General features: G+C 38.3%; 1 protein-coding gene across 6 annotated transcripts in view; it reads right to left on the reverse strand.

Moving 5' to 3' along the window:
* The window catches only part of LOC121732985 (rho guanine nucleotide exchange factor 10), a 57,398-nt gene that overhangs the window by 24,560 nt on the left and 10,964 nt on the right, over nucleotides 1–21,874 (reverse strand). For 3 of the 6 annotated variants that reach the window (XM_042123042.1, XM_042123044.1, XM_042123045.1), the window contains exons 3-4: nucleotides 8,858–9,059; nucleotides 1,055–1,231 (exon numbers count right to left, since the gene is read on the reverse strand). In XM_042123042.1, coding sequence (XP_041978976.1) covers nucleotides 1,055–1,231; nucleotides 8,858–9,059 — 379 coding nt within the window. Of the gene's footprint in view, nucleotides 1–1,054; nucleotides 1,232–7,343; nucleotides 7,571–8,736; nucleotides 8,761–8,857; nucleotides 9,060–21,874 lie in introns of those variants that run through there. The other 3 variants (XM_042123043.1, XM_042123047.1, XM_042123046.1) reach the window with 3 other exon arrangements.

Here is a 21,874-nt window from a genome sequence, read left to right on the forward strand (position 1 = left end):
CAAAAACCAACGTAGGTAGAGACTACATCATGCGTTTTTTACACTCATTTTTTGCTCGAGTGTCACCCAATATTTTCAAAGATAACATTCGCAATATGTTTCGCATTGTGACTCAAGAGTTAAGTGTTATCTCAGAGACGTAACTTGAATGGCACCCATAACGACTAGCTACCATTTTGGATCTCAAGTGTTTGCTCATTTCGCATCATTGTTAAAATGTAACATGTGGTTTAAATTGCTTAACATCTATCTATATTTGCTATTTCATAATAATTATTGCCGTAAAATTCAAAGAGATGTCGATGAGAAAGATTTCTTGACCTTCTATCTTGAGATTATGTCAAGTAGTACTTTTAAAGTATTGTATGAGTGGTGAAGCTTTTCAGAAAATGCTTACTTTGGCAATTGCCACTTTTCTGGTACTAGCCACAAAATATATTCTTATGCCATCGATTTTGTAACAAATTACTTTAAAGTATAAACAGAGTAATATACTGTATAAGTCTTTTTACATATTGTCTGAATCTAAGCACGTATTCATAAGCAGATTTCAGATAACTTTATTGCATTATCTAGGCGCACGCGCATAAAACTTGTGTACCTATTGTACGAATATGATTCTAAGACAGGGGTCACCAACTAGTTTCGCTCGGGGTCCATTATAAGAAGTAAAATGATCTTCACGGTCCGCACATAAAAAAAACAATGTACTTAATTACGGAAATTACAAAGGTATTTTATTTACCAATGAGAAAAGCGTCAGTTTTTCATTGCTTGTTTGGAGTGAAATTGGTGCAAGCTATTGACATTCCTGGAGATCAGTAAGTCGAGACCTAAATTTATTTTTAACGAAGTTCATCTTCGATCATGCTTGGTCCGCACACAATGGGTCTTCGGTCCGGAGGTGGACCGCGGTCCGCCATTTGGTGACCCCTGTTCTAAGAAAACCTTTAAATTACGCTAGTGTACTGATCACACTGGCAGTTTTCGGGCGGAAGTCGCTAGTGTAAAAAACCCTTTATATATTAATACTGTAGTATAAATCTATACTCACATTAATGAGCCTCTGCAGCGTCGCCACATACGAGTTCTCGCTGTGTATGATCGCTGCGACGACGTGGCGACGGCGTAGCTGCGTCGACGTCAGCTGATCAGGAGGCGGGCCGAGGGATGGGGGAGGAACCCGCCCCCCTCGGACCTCTCCCCCGCAGGAGAACATGTCCTCCTCGAGCTGTAGAAGAGAGAAGACGATGAGTGACGAGTGGAACAATAACTGGCAAATGGCAATTGGCAATGGATGTCAAGTATTTCTAAGTACCACGATGCAACTTTAAGGGTCAGCGCAGACAGATTTAATCCTACTAATATTATAAAGGCGAAAGTTTGTTTGGATGTATGGATGTTTGTTACTCTTTCACGCAAAAACTACTGAACGGATTTTAATGAAACTTTACAATAATATAGCTTATACATCAGAATAACACATAGGCTACAATTTTAACCGACTTTCAAAATGGGGGAGGTGTTATGTTCGTTTTTTTATATTCAACGATTACTCCGCCGTTTGTTAACCGATTTTCAAAATGTTTTTTTTTGGTATATAGGGTATCATCCCAATTTGGTATTATATTCACAAAAGTGGTGATCTGATGAAGGATCCATAAGTAATCGAGGGAACTCCTCAAAACTTATAGGGAAACATGTGGTGACTTCGGTTTATTGAGAAGTATTCTAAGCATATGCTACCATCAAGTAAGATTTTGCACCGAGATATACCTGGTATACCGTGGTTCGGAAGGTGCTGAGAGAACTCCTGATTCTTTATAGATACAAGTTTGGGAGTTTCGGCGTTGTCTTAAGAACAGAAAGCATATGCTACTATGCAAATTACATTCATCATCATCATCATCATCATCACAACCATATTATACCATTTCATAGTCTTTTAGATCGAGACTCGAGTTTGTCAAGCGATAATTTAAAAAAATCTATACCTACCTAATATTATAAACCTGAAGAGTATGTTTGCTTGAACGCGTCATTCTCAGGAACTACAGGTCCGATTTAAAAACTTATCTCAGTGTTAGATAGATCATTTATCGAGTAAGACTAAAGGCTTTATTATATTATCACGCTAAGACTAATATGACCGAAGAAACTCAGGAAAATGTGGGAAAAACGGGGGAAATATTTTTTATGGGAAAATGTACGGTTTCTGTAAAATTGCTAATTTACGCGGGCGAAGCCGCGCGGGACATCTAGTATTAGATAAAATCCCTAATGCGACGCTCCTCGTTCCAGTTCATAGTCAAAATACAAAATGGTTTTCTCAATTAATGTCAAAGTAACGATTTTAAGAAGGAAATTGTATAAGAGACAAAGCTGCATTAATGGCGCATTAGAATAGTAAAATTGGGGTACTGATTCAAACTCAATTTAGTAGAGAACGGTGCAATCATTGTAGAAGTTTCCTATATCACATCTCGCTGAATCATGCGTATTGGCGTCAAAACTTGGTTACATGTGGACTTACAACCAGCCCCGGATTTATGAATAGGCCGTTATAGGCCTAGGGGCGGCAGCGTCCTTGGGGTGACGGCAGTGCAGCGTCCATAGAGGCACTACAGATTACGTACATCATACATGGGGCGACGGATTAAAAAGTGGCCTACTCTCATAAAAAATATAAATTCGGCACTGCTTACAATACAACCAATGAATAATCTACGAATACTGGATTTATTATAAGATTAAATACAGTAAACATTCATCAATCATGAGAACTAACTAGTATTACTGCATTAACATTACTATTCAGTGCAAAATAGTTAATAATTTAAATGAAGACAAAGGCAATAAATTTATCTCGTAGCAAGACATACTCAATATGGATTATTATTATTCTGGTATACATAATATAATAAACATTGCTAATGCTGTGGCCTGTGACATCAAGTCCTATAATATGAATCACTGTAGCATCTAGAAAATTATTACCACACCTTGTTTTAATGTTCACACGTTTGCCTTCCTTATTCCATAAGTCAAAATTTCCGAGTAAATCATCAGGTATTTCTCATACTTTCTATTTTATAAGTTTTGAACACGGCTTCATACAAACATAAGTTAAACACACAAGAATAAAAGCCACCATTAATAGGGTAAAAACAGCACTCGCTCATCCAAGTAAATAAGTGTACTGAGTGTACCATCCACTATCATTATAGGTTCGTCACGTTTCACGTTCGCATTAACTCAATTATTAACAATTAGAACCACTTGTATAATAACCGTAAGTCAACACGAGGGAACCTCATCTCTCTGCGACTTTTGATCTCCAACAATGTTATGATGGCCTAAGAGCCAGCGATAGACTTTCGTCATTTTATAACAGTTGAAAGTTTACCTGTTTATGAGAAGAGATTTCGGCAGTAATCTCGAAGAAAATAAGAAAAAAGTTGAGTTTTATACTTTATTGAAGGTATTTTTTAGTGCTGAAGGCAGATCAAGTAGACCTGATGTCACTGCGACCCTTGAGGATCTATTATCGAAGGTTAGGTAAATCTTCAGAACTGGAATCTCCTAAAGTAACTGCGACCGAAACTCCACAGTCTTTACCTCTATAGGGGTCATATATAGGGTGTAACAAAACTAAGTAATAATACTTTAGGGTGTGTACTGTGTATGTGTCCCCTGTATAGAGATCACTCTGAAAGTAGTAACGCTGAAAGAGCAACTTTTTTAAGCTTTTGTGATTGGGCAAACTCATGAGCATGACACAGGGATGCTTGAACATACAAATCACAAAAAAAATGCTTTTTCAGCGCTGCTACTTTCACAGTGAACTTTATATAAGGGACACATACACACCCTAAAATATTATCACTTAGTTTCGTTCTACCTTGTATAGGAAAACGTTCAGCTTTTATAAAATGACGAGGACCTGGTTGTCGCTGGCTCTTACTCTATATAAGCGATCTCACGAGAAAATCTTATTTTAATTAGTAGAGAAAAACGAAATCTGGTGTTTTATTGTTTGACTAATTATGACATTATGAATTAAATCTTTGTACGACATGCAAAAGAAATCTAAAGAAAGATTATAATATTGTGAAGTTTCTCAGTACATACCTACTAATTAGTCTATATTTAATCACACTACTATCACCACAGAAGAAGGGTAAAGACTAAAGACACGAAAGAAATTATAAAAGTTAGAGCTATTTATTTCCCAAAACATTGAAGACAAAACCGGTAAAAGGAAAAGTTCTTCCGTTTCTGAAGAAATCTTCGCTTTCTGAAGTTGTTCTAGTCGTGGAGTTCAAAATAAGCACCAGCATGGACAGTAAACAACAAGTTTTGTCCGACGTTTGACAAAGTCTTTGTCAATATTCTGATATGACGTGGGCAACAAGTTTGATTTTTTTTTTCGGATTATTATTTACTGTGAGTGCTAGTAGCGCCCACTGATACAACCACAGAAATATATCAAGATAGAACGGCGACGCACGTGCGTTGCTAAGGAATCGCTCGTGTCAATTTTCGCTTTGCTTTTAGTTAGAACAAAAAATTACCCGTGGAAAGAAATACCTCCTTTTGACCGATGCACTTTCGTACTTCTGTTTTTACAATTAGACACTGCACAATGAGGCATTTTTGCACAACCGCTCCGGTGTAATCAAGTGGAGACGTGCGTGCTGACTGAATGAACGTTCAACGAATCTTGCTCACTTGTGCAAGATTGAAACACGCGTACTCCACCCGCTTAGCCGTTCTATCTTGATTTATCTCTGTGGATACAAACTTTGCTTAAGATTGTAAAGTCGGAAAATTGGATGTAACATATTTTTATCTGAGGACACAATAGTCTTTTAACACCGTGCTATAAGTCTATGGAACTACCATTGACTGTTTCACGTCAGCTTTTCACGTTTGCATGAATATTTGCAAGTACGAGCAGTGAGCACAGAACAATTGACCAGAAGTGGGACAAACGTTGCGCGTTGCTAAACAGCGAGGTATCTCATTCATCGCGATTTCAATAACATTGCTGCACCAAATATTCAATTACAATACTATTGGACATAATATTATTATTGAGTACTAGCGGTCCCGGTGAACCTCGTGTCACTTTAAAACCTTCCCTGGACTTCTACGAATATTTTAAGACTTAAATTAGCCCAATCCGTTCAGCCGTTTTAGAGTTTTAGCATTACTAACACAATTGAAAATCCACTTTTATATATATAGATTTCAAATGTTATTAAAATTTATAGCTTGGAATACGAACTTTGATGCCTTTTTAACCCCTTTGGGACGCAATTAAAAAAAAATTGGTGGATATTTTTTGGCCTATCATGAGTCTTTATAACAGCCAACAGTTTATAATAACTATTGCTATCATTAAATCTAGTACATATTATATTTAGCTATTAGAATAAGCTATAATATTGGCAATAGCTAAGTAGCTTGTCCCCTTTTTTTCGTTGGGGGAATGCTTTTACGCATCCCCGGGACCTGGGGAGGAGCACCGAGGTATGTGGGACTCCCCGGGGCGGACGGAAGACGCACCCGGGACTACCCACTAAAACCCCAACGGTGTTCCTGCTCCTGAAGGTGGGACTACGGGAAACACGAGATACACGAACGCAAACTAGCTCGTGCCCTGGGTGGAGAAACGATATATCATTTTCTACAATATCCACGAAAGAAGATTTCACTCGCATTAGCTTAGAAACTTAAGCATGTGATGAAATTACCAGGACCATGTTATTAATTTATATGACTTAACCTCGGTAACATTAGTCTCACTTATACAAATGGCCTTTTCGAGGGAAATCCAACCTTCTTGTCGTGGTGGTAACGATGACAATAGCATACATCACATCATAAAGGCTACGTTAGATTTCTTCTTGCAGAACAGTGTGATCAAGGCTTAAGTGAATAATGGATGGGATTTCATCATACTTGTCCAGTGTAATTAAACCAGTATTATGTTATGAGGTAAAAATGCACTTCCTTGAGTGGAATAGCTTGAATAGCTAACAATCTGGGTGACTAGGGAAGGTATTCTTAGAACCTTATGCAATTTTGATGGAACAAAAACATTCCAAGCCAAGCTATTATGGTCATAGTAGAAATTGGTAGGAATGGAAATACTGACATATTTTTTTACATATTATACAGACTAATTGTATGTCATTCTGTCTCTTTGTCTATCGTTCCGTAGAATGAAACCAATTGTTTAGGTGGTGATGCAGAATTCTTTAGGGAGAAATATAATTCTTTAGGAAACGTTTTTTGAATTCATATAAGTTTTAAATAATAAAACACAACCTAGCACAAACGGATACCCAACAATGGTAGAATTTGGTAAAAGGTACCATCCATCACAACCAGTACCTATGCCAAAATTAAATACACCGGAAATATAAACCACCAACGATACAAGTTAGATAAAGCTGTTTTTACAACGATTAAGTCATCACAACTGACGGTTAAACTTAACGTTTACTTTTTCAGTTAACGTATAGTTATTATGACTATTCAAATAAACGGTTACAAACGACCAATAAGAACGAAGATACAGACGACACATGTCAATGACATAATACGTCATGTACCCTTGAATTTTGTGGTCCGCAAATGTCTGACTATAAACCTCATTGCGAATAACTTGGCAAAGTTTCATCACACATGCCTTTAAAGCGCATAGAATACAAACAAAATTACTTAGAAAGCTTGTAAGTTTTTTTTTAATGAAATAAGGGGACAAACGAGCAAACGGGTCACCTGATGGAAAGCAACTTCCGTCGCTCATGGACACTCGCATCATCAGAAGAGCTGCAGGTGCATTGCCGGCCTTTTAAGAGGAAATAGGGTAATAGGGGAGGGTAGGAAAGGGAATAGGGGAGGGTAGGGAAGGAAAAAGGGTAGGGGATTGGGCCTCCGGTAAACTTACTTACTCGGCGAAACACAGCGCAAGCGCTGTTTCACACCGGGTTTCTGTGAGCCCGTGGTATTTCTCCGGTCGAGCCGGCCCATTCGTGCGGAAGCATGGCTCTCCCACATCAAAATCCCGCAAAGTATCCGCAATCAAAGAAAAATCTGTCTTTTTGTACATTTATCTACCCAATAAGAATTTGACGTGGTTCCTATCCATCCAGGATGGAACATGACTCGTTTATGACACGACAATATTATGGAATAAGAACATCCATAGAATACTGATATTGACAAGCATCTATGCAAACTAGAAGCGAATGTTTACATCAGCCGGCCTCGTTTCCACGCGCGTCACGAAATCTGGATAGCGTCCCGCGAACGTCAGCAACTTCACTTACGTCAAGCATCGCCATGGCCATCTCATAGTGAGCTCGATCCTTCACCAACTTCACGCAGAACATGGTTCAGATCACAGGTAAACACGGAGCTAACACAGGTAACACTTGGACAATCGCGAGCAACGTCCTCATGCCGGCACACTAAAAATACACTGACGCGGAAAAATCATAAACGAACTGGCGGCCATTATATCACACGTTTAAATAGATTTATATGTTGCTCAGGATCATGCAGATACGATACTGAGCGTGAATGGCGAGACGGCACGGCCGTGAGTCACCAATGAATAATTCTACATTATAATAATTGTCTCTGGTCACGGTCTGAGGTCGGTGATGGGTACGTGAATGGCCGGATATTTTTTCCCGTTTTGACCCATTTCCATTATGTAATAGGCTAACGGCTTGTATTTGATTTATTTACGCCCGGTTTCTGAGTGTTTTACAGGAGTTAATATTTTATTCAATAGCGATTTCGTTTGGATGATGTCAAGATATAAACAGATTAACTCCTGTCAAAGAATAAACTCAAAAAGCGGTCGTTAATGATGCGAAACTTCTGCTGGTGCATCAAAAAGATAAAAAAAAATTTAATGGGATTAAAAATTTTGAAGAAAAGTGTGTTACAAAAAATATTCGTGTTACAAAAAAATATACGGCGATAGAGTCTGCGACTTTTGGAAGTGGGTTTGAAGATATAAAATAACCGTTTTTAAGACCACATTTTTGTCACAATGCGATAAAGAACTACAATCTGTAAGTTATTAGCCGCAGTCAGATAAATAGACCACCCCCATTGAAGCACTTAATGCGTTTTTTACGGACTCTATTGGGAGCATGTGACAGACCGACAACAGATATATTGTTGTTTTTTTTTTCACATAATCGTGTGAACGATATTTATATTACCACTATAGAGCATTCAATGTAGATCTGTTCGACAGATTGATACGGTTTTGTGACCCATTTGGGGCGCACTCTATAAAACGACAATAAATTCTAAGCCTCGGCAGCAGAAGATAACTATGACAGGATGTTTTTTGAATTTGTTTTGGATTTGGCTTTTGTACTCGATTGTACTTTTGTCCCCAATCTTATAGGATCTTGTGGGGCACAACTTACGTAGTTACGAGTCATAACAACGTTTTAGTGGCATCGTCGGACCTGTTTTTTGTCGAGTTGCCTTATTTGAATCTTTGATGTATGTAGCAATAAAGAGTTTACTAGTGTGTAAACTGTAATGCCAAGGTAACTGCACCTTTCTAGGTACTGTCTTACTGATGACGAGCAACACCAAACGTTAGGCTGTTTAAGGGATCTTGAAGATGCAAATTGCATAAGGAAGCAGGAATCTTTGCAATGCATTGTATTGATCCACAAACTTGGTACCTACCTCAGGCAGTTTCGGCATCTTGTCAGCATCAAACGCATCAACGTCCAAGATGAAAAATGCATGAGTAAGCAAGAAGTTTTGCAACGAATCGCTTCCGATCCACCACAAACTTGGTACATACCTCAGGCAGTTTAGGCATTTTATCCGCATCATGCGTATGCATGTCGTACTGGTGCGTGGATCCGCGTCGCACGCTGAACCACCGCGCTAGCCTCCCCCCGCCCTCGTCGTCAGGCGGCGGAGCGGGAGGAGCGCCCCCGCTGCGCCATCTCTCGCACAGCTCGCGCGCGCGGCTCAGCGTGTTGCGGAGCTGCCCGCTGCTTCTGGAAGAGAGGGCTTCGGTTAGACATCATCAACATTATCATCATGAACAAAAACAACATCACAATCATCAGCATCTACAGACCACAACATTACTCATTGTTCAACATCAATATTGCTGATAACAACGTTGCATATAATTTTACAATCACCTAAATCGGGTACATGATTATTATTATTCAAGAGCAACGATTAATAAACTCTTCGTAGAACTTCTATCTTTATGGTTTTTCAACAGTACTTAGTAACGTGACCTTACTAGAAGCTCTTAACTCAAACTAGTGATGGTATCCTAAGCATCAAACACTTATTTATAAACGATCTAGATACTTGCAATTAATAGCTATAGCGGACGCGGAAAAGTGACCATTAATTGAGAAAAATCACATTCGATTCCTACGAGTTTTCTAAATAGAAACCTCGCTGGATGGCTTTCTGCAAAATTGTCTCATTAAACACTTCCTAGTTACATACCTCTCTATCTTCAATGTCGCGACACAATTCTTAACATATTTCAGAGTACCCCGAAGCAAGAACGTCTGGTTCTTTTCCATCAACGCTGATGAAAGAATCGATACTGGCATCACAGTGGAAGGTTCAAATAGTTAATAAAGAGTTCTATAAATAAATGTTGGAGCAATAATAGATCTCAATGTGATGATGTTTGCAAACAACTACATATTGACTAATAACGCGAGCTCATAAAGGTCCTGATCGACGAGAGAACCGCGGCATTTGCGTCTTGGGAGGTGCATTGTGTTTATAAATTGCACAATTTAACTACCTACCGGAGCTCGGACGTTTGTTCGCTTCGCATAAGAACTAACTGATCAGTTCTAAAGAAAACAAAGAGATTTTTATTTAAAAAATTATACAATTTGTAGCGCTCAAGCCCAAAAACATTTGGGTTTTTGGGTAATTTAGAAAATTGGAGACATTTGACGAATCCTATAACTACGAAGTGACGGCAGTTTTCTGCTTTTTAGTGACTATTGCTCACTCAATTGATAATCCTTAAAGCGTAACTAGAGAGATCAGGCCCAGGAAATTTTTTTTGCATATTACCCATTGTCCATCCGACGCGCACGGATCATCTTTATGAAATGCAGGCTGATCGCCTTATTGTCTGACATAAGGCGATCAGCCTGCATTGCCCTAACCAACATTGGAAACATATTTCCAACTAACAGCTAATATTTTCAGTGACGGATTTATAAACTTGGTTTCATTAAAGAAAGATGTCGCTTAATGAAAGTAACTTGTAACTAGTATTTTCAGTGACGGATTCTTAGACTTGGCTTTACAAAGAAAGGCATTTCACGAAAATCAAGCGATTTTCTCCCCCGTCGATCACCTCACGAGGCTGACAATATGACAATAATGTTGACAAAATATGAAACAATGCAAACGCCGAAGGTTGCCAGTTTAGGAGTTGACCGGCAGAACAATGGGGAATTAATATCTGACTGACAATGTTAATTAATCGCCTACAGCTTTATTAATTGCGTTTCCGGGAATTTTGGATACTTGGAATATCATACAAGGGCGAAGGAAAAAAACGGTTGGGAATGCTACTGACGGATGATTTGCCTCACAAGTTTGTGTGAAGCGAATGAGTCGATCTCGACGACACAGAACACAGGAGATACAGCGGTGGGAAGGTGGTCCAAAATAAAAAATATGATGAGTTGATTAAAGGACATTAAGGATTGCATGATGTGACAGCCTCAGACAGAGATCGTCTTAGATGGTAGTGTAATGTACACTACTATCTAAGAGGATGCTACTGATGGTCGCCAGATTTTGACAATTTGGATTGCAAAGATTTGGATATGCATAACGCATAGATAATGTTAGTCTTAAAACATCCACTTAGATAAAGCATTAAAAAGGATTAATTAAAGCCCCCAGCAACACATAACATAGAAATAAACAACTTTAGATCTAATTTATGAAGTATAAAACATTAGATTAATCTAGAATCTAGATTATTATAGTGCTAACGATTTCCATTCTATACGAGAGTGTTCAACAGGCCTATAGACTTTTTATTACTTCTGCATAATAGCCTACAGAATTCTATTTCATACCATCCGCCTTCATTATAGAGTTTATTTTTAAACTACCCACTCCTGAGCTGAAGGTCAATAAAATCCAATCAATCAAATATTTCTATTGTGCATTGTTTATACTTAATTACTTTGGTCGATCGAGCGAAGACAGAAAAAGCCATCGTAGAGAGAATAGTTTTTAAATTAAGTCAACGCAGTGAAGACTGACTGACAGCCATTCATAGTTGAAAATTGATGTTTATTTCTGAACGTAGGGAGAGCCGGGAGACTTTCGAGGAATCGAAATGATAAATATAGACGTTTTATGAAATGGCTAATGAGTTATAGTTTCCACGCTGTAAGTAAAGTCCTTTAAATAAGAACTTACATAGACTTATATCCCGCCATTTCTCTGAATTTTTGTGAAAGCTGTTACTTACGGTGTCCAACATCCGTATTGCCAAATACAATATTAAAATTGGATGGGGTTTTTTCAATACTAATCCAATCAGTTTCCCTTATTTCTAAGAAGAACTTTTGAAGACCTTAATTAAAAAAAAAAAAAACTATAAGATTACGGCTTTCCTCAGATAAAGAGCCTTTGCTACTAGATCATTGAAAAAGTTTCTAAATAAAAAACTGCTCTACTTTTTGCGTTAATTGCAAATTTTGATGAGCAAAAAATAACCATGACCGATTTTTGAGCGTCAGTAAGTATCGTATTTTACTCAGCATTGAACAGATTGTGTAGTTTCTATATTTTATTAGATAGAGGATAGGTTGTCACAAAACAGTTAAGACTAACAGATCATTGGGACAAAGTGAGAATTTCGAGTTAATATAATATCACTTTTTTATTCTCTAGCCGAAAGAAAACCGTTCATAGATGGCTGTATAGTATATACTCAGGAATCTTTCTAGGCTATAATATTATACTATATAGCCTAGTAAGATTCCTGATTTCCTACACCTGTCCTTAACACACTTTTAATTTAATGAAGGTTTACAACAACTGAAACGAATGAAGTTTTATATCCAAATTGGTTAAAAATTAACACTTTTAGAACGTCTACATCAGGGGTTCTTTTTCAGCCTGCGGCGCAGTTGCACGTCGCAATATTTTGTCACAGCGCCTTACTCTACCTAGCTATTAAAAATATATACATAAATAAACACCTCTAATGATTATAGTTACGTTATGCAGGTAAATAATAATAAACAAGACGTATCATCCCGTGCTTCACCTAAGTAATATTATAATTATTTTATTTTTTCTTTTTGTGGTTTTGGATAATGATGGAGGATCGACGCACGGCACCCCACTTGCCTTTCCACGGCGCACCAGCACGCCACGGCGAAAGAAACTCATTTACAAGGCAACCGGCGAAAGGTACTCATTAAAATTAAACATTGAAGCTTCATAATATGCAGATTTTATTGAGATAACAAGTCTGTTGTAACGTCGCACATCGAGCGAAGTCCTTGTAAGTCGCGAATGTGTGATGTTTGCTCAAAATACATCAAATTGACCTCCACACCATAATGTACACACTTTACAATGTATGAAGAAATAAATTAAACGGTGCTACTTTTGTCAGATGTTTCTGCAATTTTCAGCCGGACCGTGTTCATTAACGATAAACAATCGGAAGTAATTCTACATATTACCAATTTTTATAAAGCAAAACATCAATGGTGTTTTCCTGTAGTATGGAATACAAAATATGATTCGTCGACGAGGCCATCATGCCGCCTCTTCACGTTGGCCCAAGATGCACCAATCAAGCCATTGCGAACGTGCAGAAGAGCGCATTGTCGATTTTCGGCCATGATCGACGTCGATTGTGCATGTTATAGAGCAGGGGTCGGCAAGTAGTTTTAAGTGGGGTCCGGATACTGTGGGAAAATTTTAATCAGGTCCAGAAAAACACACTTGTTCGCGGTCCGAGATTCGACCTGCGTTCGTGTCTTCGCTCAATTGTTTTCTATCAAGGTCCAAAGCAGAGAGGCTCTACATGTGCACAGACAGGGCCGGTTTTAGCACTACCAGCGCCCTGGGCGAGATTTCTTCGGCGCCCAGGATGCGCTGATATTGCTGAAAAAAATTGGCGCCCTTTTGTTTGCCTTCAGCGCCCCTTTTTATCCGGCGCCCTGGCCGGTCGACCAGTGTCCCCCCCCCCCCCCCCCCCCCTCCTCCCCTAACGTCGCCACTGTCAGCACAGATTAATTGAATATTTTAATATCACTGTGTCGAATTCAATGTCACATTTTAACACCTTGGAAATAAATGACAGTCCCCTGACCCATATTGGGTTCAATTAATAACACGTAAAATTAATCAAATCTGTAGAACCCAATACGGTCATGATTGGTGCATAGCAAATGACATAATTGCGTGTGTATGTGTCGTTTTTCTATTAATTCTACACAGCATAAATATCACACAGTAGAATAACCGTATCCTTGAAATTAGCTTGCTCAACACAGACTACTAGGTACAGTTTCTAAGATAGGAAATACTTTGGTAACTTTAAGTTGTCCTAAATCACGCTAATGCGTGCCGCCCGATCCGAAGATTTAATCGGACACTTGCTCACCAGTCACTCATAATATTATTATCTCAGGGGTGTCGGGTGCCCAAGGGGCATGTAAAGCTGTCTTGGGTAACGATTTAAAAACAGAAGATGTTAAATAATTGCTCGAGGTCAATTGTTAAACACGCTACGCCTTTTTTGTACTACTGTTTATTTTAGTTGCCTACATGATATATCATAGACATTAGACTAAGACGTGAATAGCTTAAATACATTATACATAACAGGAGACCAAGAAGGTAGTATTCCAATTTCCCACCTCAAACAAAGCTGAAGCAAAAAGTTGCAATGACCAAAATAGTAGTAGAGTAGGAAATAGCACAAAGATATTCTACTGCATATTATTTATACTGTGTTGTGGGGGTGTTGCACAATTTCGGAGCCTTGACTGTCCACCCACGAGCCACGACAGGGGACTGTCACCGAGCCGCACCTAGAGCAGAGTCCTTACGCACAATTACTTTAGATTCCTTGGAGACTTTTACAAATTAGTTGCCATTCTTACACGAAAGACTGTTTAAGTAATTGCTTTTACATTAATTTATCGTTGATGGTATCTAATCAGAGATTACTATAGTTTTGTAATGGTAGAGACGATTAACGAAATGTTTATAGTCCGTGCAATCCACGAAGACGCGCCCCACTATTCCTCCTAATCGTTTATAGTATAATATGTGTGCAAGCTTTCACCAATGTTTGAGTGTTATCGGTACACACTAATTACATATGAGTGCACGCGCACACTACAATAAATAGACCAATTAAGAAAAAGCGTCACGGTCAAATGGAAAAATGCTCACCCAAAAAGTGGTGGGGCGCGTCTTCGTGGATTGCACGGACTATATTCATGTCTAATCTAACTATATCTTGGTAACTGGACATGCAGAAATTAGGCTTTTGATCTCTGCCTATCACACAAAACACAGAAATTAGGCTTTTGATCTCTACCCATCACACAAAACACAGAAATTAGGCTTTTGATCTCTGCCTATCACACAAAACACAGAAATTAGGCTTTTGATCTCTGCCTATCACATAAAACACAGAAATTAGGCTTTTGATCTCTGCCTATCACACAAAACATAGAAATTAGGCTTTTGATCTCTGCCCATCACACAAAATACAGAAATTACGCTTTTGATCTCTACCTATCACACAAAACACTGATATTAGGCTTTTGATCTCTACCTATCACACAAAACACAGAAATTAGGCTTTTGATCTCTACCTATCACACAAAACACAGAAATTAGGCTTTTGATGTCTACCTATCACACAAAACACAGAAATTAGGCTTTTGATCTCTACCTATCACACAAAACACAGAAATTAGGCTTTAGATCTCTACCTATCACACAAAACACAGAAATTAGGCTTTTGATCTCTACCTATCACACAAAACACAGAAATTAGGCTTTAGATCTCTACCTACAACACAAAACACAGAAATTAGGCTTTTGTTCTCTACCTATCAAACAAAACACAGAAATTAGGCTTTTGATCTCTACCTATCACACAAATAACACAAAAGAGCTATAGCGCTACTATCACCTATGCACTATAGCCGCGGCTCTCAAACTTTTTTGATGGCGGACCCCCAGAAAAAAAATGTTTTGTCTTTGGTAAAATTGTCTCCCTTATTGTGTCTGAAGATATTTCTAAAAACAATTTACGTATCGCTTGCGTAGACCTTAGCGGACTTTGAGAACAACTGTCCAATGGGAAAGAGATACGAGTAGAACACAATATAGCATTAAAACCGATCAAATTATACTTAGCTCGAAGGAGCTGTCACTGCATTCTTGTTTGCACTTTAACCAGCGTTCAACTATTGAATAATCGTATGATAAACAAAAAGACAGGCTGTAGCCTCGTCTGTTTATCTGTGACCCCCGGTTATGTAGCTGTCATAACATGAACCCTGCTCCTATACTATATAGACGCTAGGGTTGCTACTACTGATGTATTTTATAGAAAATTCAAAATGCCTTTTCATAACTTTGAGGGCTTATTGAATTCGTAAAGTCTTCTTCGCGTTTGGGCATCTCATTGAGTCTGTCACTTGAAGCATTAAGCAAAACATTCACACAACTGCCATAATAATATAATTCATACACGTTTATTACAGCTAACAATACGCTGAACCACCATAGAAAGGATATCTTTCAAAGAAATGAAATATGTCATTTTTACATGATTTATTTTTACTGTGGTAGGTACTCTAAGATTATTATTAGCGATGCGAAAGAATGCGATAGAAGATTTTAGAGAGCAACTGACTTTCTTTTGTCTCCAATCGAAAGGTAGCCCCTCTAAGCAGGTGCCAACCCTAGAGCAGCAGCAGCAATAATATTCAATGCATTGTTACATTGGCTATTGCTTTTTAATTCCAACACATTACGTAAAGGAAATTGCGTTAGGCGGATAGTGTGAGATAAGGCAGGGAGATTATGGAACAGGACGCTCAGGTGCGCGTGCGCATACGATACTATAAATTACTTGGTAACTTTCGGTTTCGTTTGTGGCTATTACATGAATATCCTTTACACTTTTGCAACTTATTTAATCGATAAAACGCATAGATTTCCTAGAATTTCATTTAATCTTATTTTATGTCAGTGTGTTCTTTTATATTCGCCGGGTTAGTTTGGGACCGGTGGTAGGCAACACGTAGGACGTTCGGATAGCATTTGATTCAAATGTATTTAAAAAACAATTTTACTATTTATTTTATTTAAACATGACGATAACAATTATTATAAGTGCTGTAGTATTAAGTATTCATAGACCTTTAACAAATTGCTTTGGCGTTTGTTGTATTGAGAAACAGAAGACTGAGAAGTCTTTTGAAGTTTGCATGTAACATTAATATTATTTACTAGCTGTCCCGGTGAACTTCGTGTCACTTTAAAACCTTTCCTGGACTTCTACGAATATTTTAAGACTAAAATTAGCCCAACCCGTTCAGCCGTTTTCGAGTTTTAGCGTTAGTTTGTTTTTGGACTTTTTCAGGAAATTGAAATTTTTTTTTAGAATTTTTCTCTCCGTAAGGACCATCCTCGTACTTCAAGGAATATTTTAAAAAAGAATTAGCGAAATCGGTCCAACCGTTCTCGAGTTTTGCGCTTAGCAACACATTCAGCGACTCATTTTTATATTATAGATTAGAAGTAGTCTTTAATAAAAAAAAATCTGTCTAGAGGATACTACCTGAAAAGCAGGATAGAATTCTCTGCATACTTTAACATAGCCAATTAGAACTGGACTATATACATAAACATTAAGAGTTACTCATACCTGTACATAAAGATTATTCAATACCGGCTTTGTGTAACAGGTGTATAGTATACATACCTTATCACGGTATACGGGTTACAATTACCCGTATTAGCGAAACAACAATGCCGACTTATCAACGCCGAAGCCAAGGTAAAAGACATTTAAATTAAAACCCTTTGAATGGTGCTTTAAATGTTTAAGCCAATAATAAAAACCTTGTAGGTGTGATCGTAATGAAGGCATTGCAAATGCTAAAAATGACATTGAAATTATTGTACAAGTTAAGAACGCAAACTAAAACCGAAGTATGATAGCTGTAATCTGCACTTTTAAATGTTAACTAGAAATATTTAATGCTTCATCTCCCAAGCGGCCACATGCGGCCGCGATAACAATAGATATAAGCTATTGTATATTGAGATGAGAAGATTGAGTAGAATGAAAAAGTATAATTTAACACTTTTTATAAATTAAAGATGTCTTTCTAAGCCCTAAAGTGTGCTAATAAATAATACTATTTAGATTTTCTTTAAGATGATCTCTGAGACTTTAGAAACGTGTATGAAAACGATTACGATTTGGGCACTCTTCAGAAGAGCTGTAGTATTCAAAGATTAGCGAATCTGGATGATTCCATGAGACTCTATCAAGATATTCAAGGTATTCGATGCGCAAACACAGAAAGTTATCACGAAATCAATCGGTTGAAATGGAAATCAAGACGGCCGGTATCGGCAGTCGGCACGCAGCGTATCTGTGCTATGTGAAATCTGTTTATAGATCGTGTGAGTAATGTCGACTGGGTAGATAGAGAGCAGAGACACATGAACAGTTATTTCTATGTAAAATAATACTTTTCTACTTTACACCCCATCTAAATCCTCGTGTGTCAGAGTGATTGTGCGCAAACTTGGCTCAATTTTAATGAAATTTTATGTGTAGGTACATTCGTTAGGCCTGAGAATAGGTTTTTATCTAATTTTTATATTGATACTAGAAATAATTTATATGGTAAAACAACGTTTGTCGGGTCAGCTACTTTTCTAATAAAGTAATCTACAGTATGTATACAGACGCTAGAGTACATTTCGTTTTGTTGAAAACGTTCTAAAAGACAAATGATAACTGCAACACCTGAAATCTAACTCTTAATCCTACGGTTGTGTTTCTTTTTGTAAGTTTCGCTAAATTTCAAAATATAAAATCTTTGGAAAAAATCTAAACGAGTTTAAACTCTCCAACATTAGATCTAAACGCGCTTATATTAAATGAAAATGATTTAATTACAGTCAAGAGTTCCGCGTTGCCTTGGACCGAGTTTTCATTATTATATAACCGCGTACATGGTATAACCGCGTCAAATTCTTGACCTAGTCGCTTTAATCAAAGAAAGCTTAATTGAACAGGTTTAAATGCAGTTAACTCGTTATGTTATCGTGTTTTATAATTATATAAATTAAAGATAAGATTGAGCGTCCATGGCCCAATGGACAGGTTTCTTGCAGGATAATTTGTGTTTAAGAGCAAAATAAAGTCGCCTTATGGAAATTGGAAGCTCGAACGGTGATTACAAAGAGTACAAATGTTTGTTGATAGATCTGTTACCCCTTAAAAATCACCCCCACCTTGTCATAGGAAGGCTCATGGCAAGACGTGTTAATTGGCTATTAGGTCGAACAGTCCAGGAATAGAGACCTAATATTAAGTCTTATTTTAAGAGACCCAGTTATAGGAGATCAGAATTCAGACATAATTATTTCTCTACACTCTACAAAAACTCTTGTGCACCTGTAATTTGCGCAGTTTATATTTGCCCAAGTCCTCGTAAGATTGCATTAGCTACACTCATTACAGGACGTAGACCCCTCGGGCAATATTTGTCCAGCAATTAACTGACAAGTTACAGCTAACAACGCGTAATAAAACACTGCTAACGTCTATATAATGACTTCTATAGAAGAAAAGAAAGAGTATTTTTAAGTACACGTGAGATATAAATAAAGTATAGCAGCGGTTCTAAAACTTTTTTGGTAGCGGAACCTGTTTGAACAGCAAAATTCTTGACGGAACTCAAAGATAAAAGGAAAAATTTTAGCCAAGTTGTGGCAAGAATAAAAGAAAATATTTGTCACGGATTTTGAATCCATGTTGGTGTCTGATGAGATTTCTAAAAATGATTCATATGAGTATATCGTTCGCGGAGCCCCTATAATGGCCTTTGAGAGCCCCAGGGCTTCGCGGAGCACACTTTGAATATGGCTGGTCTATAGTATAGACCAGGGGTCGCCAATTAGTTTCGCTCGGGGTCCGTTTTAAGACATGAAATGACCTTCGCGGTCCACACATTTTATATAAAAAATAATAATTAAAGGTAATTACGGAAATTACAAAGGTACTTTTTATAGGTATATCAATGACAAAAGTAACCATTTTTTTGTAGTTTGGAGTGAAATATTGGTGCAAGCTATAGATATTGATATTAAATCCTGGAGATGTTGAAGTTCTAATGTCGGCACTACATATAGGCGAACGCGTTGGCATAAGCGTTGGCCGGCGCGCTGGCCCAATGTGTAGAACGGGCGTTCGCGCGTTGGCGGTAGGTATTTCGCCTGTTCTACAAATTGGGCCAGCGCGCCGGCCAACGCATTCGCCTATATGTAGTGCCGACTTGACATGAACGAACATCATCTTCGAACATGCTCGGTCCACACACAATGGGTCGGCGGTCCGGATGCGGACCGCGGTCCGCCATTTGGTGATCCCTGGTATAGACTATAGAGTACTTTGTACCAATAGCATCGCATGCGTCAACTAAGCCTCTGTGGGTTAATCTGTCCCAACCTCCCAGGCCCCTTACGTATCCAATCACGGCGACGACTCGTCTGGTTTTGCCAGACGAAGATTAGTCTGGTTTGACAAAAATAAATCGACATACTTTTAAAGTCACGACAAAAAGCATTCGTCTGTCTGCCAGCGCCGTATAAGCAACGACACCGGCGCGGTGTTCTGAAATGCAAAGTTTATTTCCATCTGGCTAAGAATTTGTGTAGAAGTTGTTCTTTGCTTCACGCAAAATCTCGTTAGAAGCATAATATTTTAGTAACTAGACAAGCAAATAATTCTCTTATTAACTAGTTTACTTTGTTCCAACTTTTTCTGCAGCTTCGTCTAGAATTTCTTCCGTAAGCGAAATCGCAACGTTGAGGGCACAAAACTCCAAGTTCCTTAATCAAAAGTTAGCAGACAGACCATAAAGCTCAACTGAGTCACCGCAGATTCTCCGGAACTATAAAAACGGACCAAATTGAAATTGGGAGCGCACATTCCTTATGCGATGTGGGCATCCGCCACCTAAGCGGCGGCGACATCCGTTAGGTTGAAACAATATTGGCTGGTACTGCAGTTTTTAAATATTTATCCCCGCCAGAACCTTAATGTCAAAGACATAAAGACTATAATAAAACTTGAGGGTACTGTGAACAGGCAACAATATTGGCTGGTACTGCAGTTCCTAATTTATCCCTGACAAAACCTTAATGTCAAAGACATAAGGACTATGATACAACTTAAAGGTATTGTGAGCAGACTCTACAATGTTGCACAAAGTGTTTGTTGGGTGAAAGAGATGTGTTTGTATGTTTGTAATAAGTTGTGGTTGAGCGTTTAAAACCTAACCTAAAACTAATTTTGGTTTTAGGTTTATGACTAAAACGTTATGTAACTAACAGAAACAAAGCTTTTGACTTTCATCTATTACACCTAGCCAAGATCGAAGCAGCGCCGAGAATGCGAAGTCAATTCTGTTCGAAGGTCGATTCTGCCAAGATTCCTGGAGTTAGGGATCTGAAGATAAGTTTGAAGCAACTCAGCAGACGCAACGTACTCAAGCCAAAATTATCAGGAGCAAGATGGACAATAGTTTTTACCCTGCACCTCTTGGCCCGGAAACCTTGCTCATTCCGCTGATGTTATTGCTCGCACCCAATCGACGCAAAATATCAATAGAGGTTAACGCTTGGTACACAGGAAATTGGCGTTAATTGAGCGTCTGCCCGCTCATTAGCGGACCACACCGTGCCGAGGATGTACATTGTACGTTATTTGTACACCACGCGTTTATTGAAACATCACAAGTGGGCAAACACAAATACGAGTTCCCGTTGTTCTTGGAAAGGGTTAATTGCCCGTTTGGTGTTCCAGTATTCGGATGAAACTACATGTCGACGAGCATATAATTTTAAAACTGGAAAATATCCCACTAGGAACGTACATTTTGTCCTGGGAAAAGTAGATTATGTAACCTCACCGTGGTCTCATCTATGTTGGTACGAAATTTTAGTTAAAGCACCCAATGTACTCCTTTTTCGTTATGTTATGAGGTAAATAAAGAGTAGGTAAATTCGGAGAATTGAGGGAATCGCTGAAGAAGAAGTGCTTGTTTGTCTTCTTCCATTTTCACCCATATACCATCTTGCCGAATCTGACAATTCTTAAATTGCACCGCTGAGAATAGCTTCGCATATATTCGCGACTCGCGAGTGAAAGTGTCTGGATTGACCCAAATTGATAGTGTTTCAGATATGAACACCACTGTAAATAGAAGATAGATATCCCCATCATTGTCCGTTTCTATAAACAAAAGTTTCCCAATTGTAATTACGACCCAAGCTTTGTTAGCTCGCTGACGAAATAGGTCGAAAGTGCAAACTAATAGATTTTAATCGCCACGACAAAGGATCGGAATGCTCTAGCAAATACTAGTATTGACCAGTACGTCGATTCTATTAAATAAATAAAAAACTTGAGAGGTGTCAAGGGACACCCGAATGGAACCAAGTTATTTATGTTCAAAAAATGTCACTGTTTATTCTCAAAAAACGCCATCTAGTTGAC

The sequence above is a fragment of the Aricia agestis genome, chromosome 13 (assembly GCF_905147365.1).
Source record: "Aricia agestis chromosome 13, ilAriAges1.1, whole genome shotgun sequence".
Lineage (NCBI taxonomy): Eukaryota > Metazoa > Arthropoda > Insecta > Lepidoptera > Lycaenidae > Aricia > Aricia agestis.